Consider the following 10,047-nt stretch of genomic DNA (forward strand, 5'->3'; position numbering starts at 1 on the left):
GACGATGGACTTGTCATAGGAAAAGACCGAAAAAAGATAGACTGCATTTTGAAAAAACTTGAAACCAAATTCGAGATGAAAAGAAATGAAAATCCAAATACTTACCTGGGTATGGAAATTCATAACTCCAAAGAAGGAATAAGGTTGACGCAGAAGACCTATATTAACGATATTTTGGAAAAATATAATATGAAAGATGCTAAATCTTGTGACACACCTGGAAGCAACGATGCCAAGTCGACACAGGAAACTCCTCAGGAGAAGGAATACCCCTATAGAGAGGCAGTGGGGAGTCTACTGTATCTATCGACCAGAACGAGACCTGACATCGCACAGGCTGTAAATTTAGTTAGCAGAAATGTTGAAAATCCGACTAAACAAGATGTCGTAAAAGTGAAGAGGATATTCAGATATCTAGTTGGAACTAAAGAGAAGGGTATACTGTTTAAAAGAAATAGCCCGTTAGAAATCATAAATGCTTACTCGGACTCTGACTATGCGGGAGATCCGAAGACGAGACGAAGCACATCTGGCTCAGTACTTATGATAGCAAATGGACCTGTTTCATGGGCATCCAAGAGACAACCCATAGTGTCCCTTTCATCTACAGAAGCTGAATTTATTGCTGCAGCAGAATGCTGTAAAGAAGCGTGATACCTAAAATCGTTCTTAAAGGAAATAACAGATATAGAAGCAAAAGTTAATCTGCATGTTGACAATCAAAGCTCAATACAGCTAGAAAAATCTGGATCCTGCAACAAAAGATCTAAGCATATAGACGTGCGATACCATTTCATACATGAACACTTTGTGCAAGGGCTGATCAATATAAACTACTGCCCAACCGAAGTACAGCTAGCGGATATAATGACAAAGCCTTTAGGTAAAGTGAAGTTCGCTGGACACTGCAAGACACTAATGTGTGGATAGTGCATACTGCAGCCACATGAGCATCCATCAGGAGAAGGTGTTGGAAAGTGCTGGCTGTCTACGCTGTCATTGATATTTGAATTTGTTCTTGTGACATGTTTTCTACTTTGATGCATATCTATCAATCGTGTAACACGTAAGAATGTTTTCTCTCTAAAATAAAATCATATTAATATTGCATCAATACACTTGTATTATTCTATCACTGCTTTCCACCATCATCGTGGAATGTATTCGGCCCCATAGGCATACATTCCACGACTCTTCTCTTTCCGCACGAACTCTGCTGCCTAAAATTTTTGTTATTCAAATTCGCCTTTTGTAAATCCCGTATAACAGTGACTCGCATGAACGCATAGGTACATAAGTAGATGCACACATGAACAATGAGTTCCTCCGATCGATTACTTATAAAGGGTATCAAAAAAGTTATTATAGTCGGTCAAACCAAATTTGTCAGGAAATCATCATCTTCCTCGCGCTATCCCAGCATTTTGCCACGGCTCATGGGAGCCTCGGGTTCGCTTGACAACTAATCCCAGGAATTGACGTAGGCAGTTATTATGAAAACAGATGTCATCTGACTGGTCTTATTAGAATTAGTCCGGTTTCATCGCGATGTTTTCCTTCACCGAAAAGCGACTGGTAAATAAGAACAAAAAAATATACTCATCCTTTTCTTTTGGGTGCCATTATTAGTGTAAGACAAATATAGTATGATTCTCTCTGTCTATATGTGAAATGAGACAGTCCTTTGACAAACTATATAAGGCTTGAAGCAGTAGGAATTATTTTCAACTTGAAGACTAATAAAAGTAATACAAACTTATTATAAAGGTGACAGGAATAAAAAAGGTCATGTCAACTTTTTACCACAATTGTCATCATTAAAAATAAAAAGAAGACACAGTTGTCACTGTCTTAAGCGAAAAAAAATCAAAAATTATTTTGTTATGGGAAATTGTAGAGCTTATAATATTTTACTTTTAGAATTTTGGTGAATGTAATAAAATGATGTGTATTGTGATGAGCCATATTATACGGTATTAAGTAAGAAAGATATGCTTACACCCGACAAAAGAACATTTGAAGAAAGATACAATTCGTGTTTCGTCGACCTAGGAGTAAAAACTAGTAAGTGCATTAATACATTCGATAAATATGCATTCAATCACGAAAATAACAACACAACAACAAAAGAAGCATTTCAAATAAAGTCAACATTAGAAAAGTGTATACTAAATAGTTTATAGTTGTTTCTCTGCTTGATCTATAATTTTCTTTTTTGTGTTTGTGCTAACGAATAAAAATATTTCTATTCTATTCTATTCTAAACATGAAGGTAATACTTAAACCAATGCAACCATACTTATTCTCGTGGTTGTGTGCATAAAACTGCTAAGCAATTTACCTCTAAATTCAAATACAATACATAGGTACAGTCACCTGCAATAATATGTTACTCAACGAAGGCTGCAAAGATATCTGACACGATCTTATTTGTAGAGCCATAAGAGCGTGTCACATATTTTTGCGGTCTTCTAAGAGTAGGTAATATACTAGCAAAAAGCAGAGCTTTGTAAGGGCTCGCGGAGTTTTTCTGCCTAAACCTATGTACCGGACCGCGACTTTGATCCAATCCGAGGTTTATTTCATGTTCGATCGAGTGGGTGGGTATGTAATAAGTCAGTTAAGGCCGTAACACACTATCGCACCGCACCAAGGTCGCGGTACGGTGCGATAGTGTGTTACGGCCTTTAAGAACGCAATTATAAGTGATAGCAAGAAAGACAAATACTAACCGGACCCCGGTTGCTGTCAAGTACGCCTGTTTGTTACAGCTTTTACTTTGTCCATTAAAAACGTCTCCAGACGACAAAATCAAATTGCCAATATCATCCACACGTAATATACAATTTCATAAGCGCTTATTAGATCCTACACGGTCGCCCAGTACTTTTTGTAAGGATGCCAACTGGCTTTCCTACATAATGTTGGATCAGCGAGCCAATGTCCTTGAATTTATTTTTGCGTCCACACCACACAATTCAGGGAAAATCTATCCCGTCTGGACACCTACTGGCGGTAATCACACTGCTCCACACATAAACACACACACACAGTTCAGCATTACAGCCAAGGTTCAGCATTAGCTCTATCTTGGGTCCTGCTCTTCTAAGTGCTCGTTAAGACGTGTCAGATGACCAAAACAGCGTGTGCCTATGTTGCACCAAACCTGAGTTCCACTAGGTACTGCCAGGGTTCAGCATCAGCTTTATCTTGGGTACTACACCTAAGTGCTCATCAAGACGAGTCGGATGACCAAAACAGCGTGAGCCTATGTTGCAACAAACCTGAGTTCCACTACGTACTGCCAGGGTTCAGCATCAGCTCTATCTTGGGTACTGCTCTCCCAAGTGCTCATCGTGACGAGTCGGATGTCCAAAACAATGTGTGTCTATTTTGCATCAAACCTGAGTTCCATTATACCTAATGGAACAATGGCAGTACCCTGCCAGGGTTCAGATCCGCTCTATTTTGGTTACTGCTTTCCCAAATGCTCATCAAGACGAGTCAGATTACCAAAACAGCGTGCGCCTATGCTACACACCACCTGAGTTCCACTATGTACTGCCAGGGTTCAGCATCCGCTTTATCCTGGGTACTGCTCTCCCAATTGCTCATCAAAACGAGTCGGATGACCAACAGCGTGTGTCTATGTTGCACCAAACCCGAGCTCCACTAGGTACTGCCAGGGTTCAGCATCACCCATCAAGATGAGTCGGATGACCAAAACATAATGTGCCTTAGTTGCACCAAACCTGAGTTCCACTAGGAACTGCCAGGGTTCTGGGTCATTTTGTTGAACTGCACGCCGTCGTTGCAATTGGCGTGCAGTCGGCGTGTAGTTCCCATACAAGTTGCAGTCGTGTGTCGGCCCTAAGTCACTGAAGTTTGTATTAATATGCTTATCTTTATTTATAATTTTAGAAGTTCCAAGCAATAGTAACACTAAAGGCGCCATTCATTAATTACGTAGGACAATTTTTGCCAGTTTTTGACCCCCTCCCTCCACTATGTAAGAAATAATAAGAATAGGCTGACCCCCTCCTTCTCCCATTCCCCTATATTACCATATATTACATAAGAATCTAAAGGAAAAATTGAGTACCTACACGTTTGGTTTGTATTAGTGCTTATTTAAAAAAAAAAAATTTTTTTAATGTGATATATGTACCTGTACAAAGGTACTTGAGCTCGTTTAAGCTAACTCTGCACCGTGTTTGATAGCATAGTGTGGAAGTATTATTATTATGTATTTTAAACGTCATAATTTCATAGAAATTAAATAAAAAGTCGCATCTTTGTGATCTTACGTAAGAACTATGAAAACCCCCTCCCTCCCCCATGTAAGAAAAAATAAGATATGTTCGACCCCCCTCCACCCCAAAATCGTCTTACGTAATAAATTAAAGGCGCCAAAACTGTTTCTCGAACTGAAAATACCCTGATTTAAGTTTGCTAACACAACATGATTGATCAGTTCATCAGCGTCACAAAACCAAAATTGACCTCCGCAGTGAATAGGTATACAGCAAGATTGATTGTTCTAGTAGGTATTCACAGAAACTTAATTGCTAAATTGGGAGTCAAACCAAGCGAAGCGAGGTGGGTCTGAATCCAAAATTTTAACCCACTTTTGTATTCATCGTTGTTAATGGCGTAAGCGCCATCGACATTATTGAAATTGAAAACACCACATAGGTATCGTTGTCTGAGTACCCACAACACAAGCCTCCTTGAGATTACTTTGGGGCTTAGTCAATTTGTATGTCCAATATTTATTTATTTTTTTACTATAGCTGGTCAAGCAAATCTTGTCAGTAAAAAAAGGCGCGAAATTCAAATTTTCTATGGGACGATATCCCTTCGCGCTTACATTTTTCAAATTTGCCGCCTTTTTCTACTGACAAGATCTGCTTGACCAGCTATAGTAACGCCATCTGTTAGAGAAGTAGATAATTCATTATTTTGCCAACAGATGGCGCTAGTAGTAATACAAAGTGTTATTACTTTATTTTATTTTTTTAGGTTTATAAAATTATATTTTTATGTTTGATAACACATCTAGACATGAATTTACATTACTATGTCAAATTTCAAACCTAACAGTGCAGTAGTTTTTCCGTAAAGTGTACCACAAGAATGCATAGTTCGTCGAATAGTGATAGGGCTCGCTTCGCTCGCCCTAATTATTGCCGGTGACTGTACCTACCTATGTATGACACATCCAATTGTGTATAGGTACAGACACATGAAAGTCAACACAGATTACTTCTGCCTATTTAACAACATTACTACGACGGTATGCGTACTTTTAATTAGATTATAAGACCGCCGGTGTAGTATAAATTACACATTTTGAGGTTGTTAATTTGTCTATTATAGACTTATTAACTTAATGTCTTATGTTTATTTCAAGGTCTGCTCATACTACGCAAATAGATTGTGTGCGGCAAACTGAAGGGTTTTTACTATTCAAGCCAAAAATCAGCTCCTTCGAAAAATAGGTGTTTTTAGCATAGTAGTGACCATAGTCAAACCCCAGAAAAGCCTATGTAGGTACTGATTTGCTGCTAGAAAGTTTCCAAATTGCTAAATTTCTAAAAGGATACATTTCGGAAAGGTTCATATTTATGTGAAGAGATTGAAATGTTTCCTATTGCGTTTCCAAAATGGAAAGTTTCATAAAATTTTAGGAATATTTGAGAACATAGTTAGGGTTTTTTTCGCAACTTGAACTTCTGTACCTAGATACACAGGTATTTAACATAACCTTTCAGTTGCCGGACTTATAATTGGCGGGATGCTGGGCAGCTTCTTTCTGCGCAGCGCTCGCAAATGGCCGCTTTTCATCGGTGGCGGCACCGGCGTCGGCATGGCCTACGCCAACTGTGAGAAGAGCCTCAACGAGTACCTCCTCTCGTTGGAGCCGGATGCCTGCTTGATCAAGTAAGTTACTAACTTTTTTAACAGTTTTATTTCCAACACCTACGAAGTTACTTCATGTTGAAGCTTACCGTAAACTTGCTCTACATTGCTTACTATACCCAACACTGCCTGGCTTAAAAATATTCAAAATTAAATTAATTAAAAAAAAACAAAGCATCGCCTGATTTTATTCACTATTTAAAAATATTATTTACAAAATAGTTGTTTTTGTCTAATTCCTAATGGGCATGACTCTCTCATAAAAAATTTCATTCATTCATTTTCATTAATTCATTATTTTACATAGGTACTTACCAATAATGCGAGAATCATAGAAATAGACAGCTGTTTTGTTATGCTGACTTATTTACTTACTTATAAAAAAAACCGGACAAGTGCGAGTCGGACTCGCCCATCGAGGGTTCCGTACTTTTTAGTATTTGTTGCGGCAACAAAAATACATCATCATGTGAAAATTTCAACTAGATATCACGATTCATAAGATACAGCCTGGTGACAGACAGTCGGAGAGAATAGAGTCCCGTTTTTACCTTTTGCGTACGGAACTCTAAAAAGAGTCTAGGGCATGGCAAAGTTAAGGCCTTCTGAATACTGTTATTGGCAATTTACAGTGTCCAATAGTGCTCAAATGGAACGCTATGCACATGGACCATAGAGGTGCTGTTAGGCAAATTTAGTTATTTAAGGAATAGTTTTAGTTTAATTTAATTTATTGTATTAATTATGTATGTAATGTCATTATTGTATGGATCTTGTTATCCGAAATAAATATATTAAAATAAATAAAGTAACTAACAGTAATGATAATCGCTAAACATTTTAACAAAAACAGCGAAACTAATTAGCAACCCTGGTGCACTTACAATCTCCAAAAACCCTGACATTGCCTTTCATAGCCTTATTACGTATTTACGGTCTCAATGCAATCGCATTGAAAGGAATTACCGACAGTCTGGCGACAATCGATCCTTTCTATCCAGACAAAGGCGACGCGGACTAATTACCATCATAAAACGCTAAAGGATACTAAAAACGGTTTCGGTTGGTAAAAATATAGTAGCCACATTGTAGGGGTTGTAAATAATTTGGATATTGATGAGACTTTGTCGGGTTCACGTGAGAAGTTATAATGACGGTCAATTGTGTTAACATTCTAGGGTTGTCAAAATGAAATCTCGAAAGCTTTATACTTTATTGCTATATGGGGGTTTTCGGGGGCGAAAATCGATCTAGCTATGTCTTATCTCTGGGAAAACGCGCATTTTTGAGTTTTTATATGTTTCCCGAGCAAAGCTCGGTCTCCCACATATTTTAGTTTATTAGCTCACGTATTTATTAGCTCACACATTGCTTATTTTTTCGAAAATACAGTATATTTATGTACTTACCTGTAAGATGTAAGTGTAGTAAATGTGTGTATTTGACCAGAAGAAATTTACCTGTTCTTTGAAGATTTTCTATTAGTTCCAACGTCGGCTGTAATGGCATTTTACCAATTAAAATAAAAAAAAAACAATGTAACCCAACATATATCCTATAGCGTTATCAAAATAAGTACTTTATAAACGCTATTTATATTGTAGAGTAGCAACCCTAGCTAGTCCAAAGCTTTCGATACGGTCAAACGGTGAAGACGTTATTCTTGCTATACCCTCGCCACAGGAGACTTCCCCTGCCATTTAGTTCTTTGTCTCCGAAAAGGTCACTCACTATACTTACTGTTGCTGTTCAATTTGAAGTTTTTGCCGTCACATTTGTATGGGCACCGCCCTGTTCTTTACTATCCCGAATCACTTATTTTGCAAACTTACCGCCTCTGTAGTCTTTGCCACCCACCGTGATTTCGTACATTCTATTTTCTCTCTTTAATGTTTCTTTTTCAATATATTTCTATTGGTTTAAAATCTAAATTGGCTTGTTGGAGGTATGGTTGCGTTTGTCGGTAAATCGTCACTTGTTTTTTTGCATTAACAATATTTTCATTCGGACCAACGTTTCAATCGTTTGTGAGTCATGTCCGACTTTGAAGCCGCCTTTGCAGTTCTATGGCTTTTTAGAAATAAAAAAGTTTGTGTCAATTACATTTTCTGTTTTGTCGTCGGTCGGCCCTTTTGTTCTTTGGCTTTGGAAACGTATGTTTTGGATGGACAAGCGGACAATAGCTCCAGGGCTGCAATTCGTTATTGGATTTGTGTGTGTTTTTCAAAGGTTTCGTCGCGAATGATTGAATTTGTTTGTTTACGGGTTAGCAAAACACTATTTTGGATTTACATACAGAATGAATTTAAATTGGTTTTTAGTTTTATTATATTGACAATGTTTTATTTATTTATTTTATCTCAAAGGCACTTATGTTGGTAAATGTAAAGCACAATATATTGTTCATAGGTAGTTTTGTTAACAATAATGAAAACTGGGAAATCGGCCATAAAAGTGGAGAAAATGAGTGAAGGATCTACTTGAAAAGTTACTAGGTATTTCTTCTATTTTTTTTATTACATATGTACCTATGTACATAAGCTATGTACATGCATGAAGTTTCAGGCTTTCTTCCGGCAAGAACAATATTTTTGAAATTTACCGCGCGATAGGATAAGCTTTCTAAAATAGGTCCATACATTTCTGAATTATTTTCGGCGCAATTCGGGAAATGAATTACAGATTAACTAGATATGCAATAGTAAAGATATGGGACGTTCCACGGCAAAAGGTACCTTACTTATTTGACTACTGATTGTTTACTTCATTTGTTTCGCTTAAAACATGTTGTTTATTTAATAGATTAATAAGTAATATAAAAATTACTGTGCAAATGCTGTACCAACCTACCTACTACTATTACTAATTTATTATGTACTGACTTGTAAAACATTGACTTTTATCAATAAATATCTTGTATCTTGTATGGCGGCTGGCGCTTACGCTATTATTAGCGCCGCTCCAATATTCAGCTGGGGCAATGGTACCTTTTTCCATGGAACGTCACATATCTTTACTATGTCATATCTAGTGAATCTCTATTTCATTTCCCGAATCGCGCCGTTTGACAGCAAATGCAATGGGCTGCGAGTATGACAGTTTAAAACTACTATATTAGACTCTTAATTTGTATACTGTTTTCTTTGTTTCCAGAAAGCAGGCGTGATTCGGACCACAATATCCTCCTACTGTGATGCAATGTATGTAGTTTTAATGATTTTTTTTAAGTGGATAAGGTTTTTTTCACTTTTTTATTTACCTCTCGATATCTTACTCCATATTAAATTATATTAGTTAAAAATGTCAGTTTTTCCTATTTTTAATCACTTTTCTGTTTTGGATAAGTTTCACGCTTATAAGTAAAAAAGTTAAATAAAGCTCCCGACGCATTGTGTGTTCCGTTTCTTTTTTTCATTTGAGGTACGGAACCCTAAAGAAACCGGCCAAGTGCGTGTCTGACCACACATAAGGAAGGTTCTGTACCTTCATACAATACAAAGAGCCATACAAGCAACTAGACTAGACTAGTTTTAATAGGACCTTTCATTGGGTGTATTGAGACTGAATCTACAGCTCAATAGAATATCAATGTCAAAGTACTACAACAACAAAACCAGTGCTTCAGCAGGTGAGTGATCAAATAACATAACATTACACACTTCCATATTTACTGTAAGTTTAACACCCCATGATGACACCGGGTCATCGTCCGCGGCGATTTCATCAGGTTCCGCAGCAGCTAACGCTATGGTGAGCCGGTGAGTCACTGTAATGAGTCATTGGCCTACAGGTGGCCTGGAGTCGCCGTTGGCCGTTTATTTTAAACTAGCTCACAACTTAGTCCGTCTTAAAGTTCTTTAAGGAATTGAAAAGATTGTTAAGAAATATGTCATTAAGTAAACACTTTATTGTACGTATATAAAGGAATATTGGTTACATCAGATAAAACATAAATATGTAGTACAAAGGCAAACTTATTCCTAAAAGGGATAAACATAAATTAAGCATGAGTTTGGTTTTTTTTATAGAAAGAGAGTTAAATAGAAATCTTTCTGTTTTACTCTTACTTGACTTTAACTCGAAAATAAGTATTCTCCATGTGTTCTCTTTTTTACAAAAAGGACT

At 37.1% G+C, this 10,047-nt stretch overlaps 1 protein-coding gene across 1 annotated transcript; it reads left to right on the forward strand.

The window, feature by feature from the left end:
* Positions 1 to 1,836: 1,836 nt before the first annotated feature.
* Positions 1,837 to 9,316, forward strand: LOC134796369 (MICOS complex subunit Mic10-like). Its single transcript, XM_063768544.1, has 3 exons — positions 1,837 to 2,064; positions 5,775 to 5,943; positions 9,076 to 9,316. Exons 1-3 carry the CDS (start codon positions 1,992 to 1,994, stop codon positions 9,086 to 9,088), a joined length of 255 nt encoding a protein of 84 aa, XP_063624614.1. The 5' UTR covers positions 1,837 to 1,991; the 3' UTR covers positions 9,089 to 9,316.
* The last annotated feature ends 731 nt before the right edge of the window (positions 9,317 to 10,047 follow it).

Source organism: Cydia splendana, chromosome 1 (assembly GCF_910591565.1).
Source record: "Cydia splendana chromosome 1, ilCydSple1.2, whole genome shotgun sequence".
In the NCBI taxonomy this organism is placed as follows: Eukaryota; Metazoa; Arthropoda; class Insecta; order Lepidoptera; family Tortricidae; genus Cydia; species Cydia splendana.

Bases quoted from the DNA above. Each gene is read 5' to 3' on its own strand.
- LOC134796369 (XM_063768544.1), top strand. From the start codon at position 1,992: ATGCTTACACCCGACAAAAGAACATTTGAAGAAAGATACAATTCGTGT. The intron at 2,065-5,774 runs GTAAGTGCATTA...ATAACCTTTCAG, and splicing joins CGACCTAGGAGTAAAAACTA to TTGCCGGACTTATAATTGGC.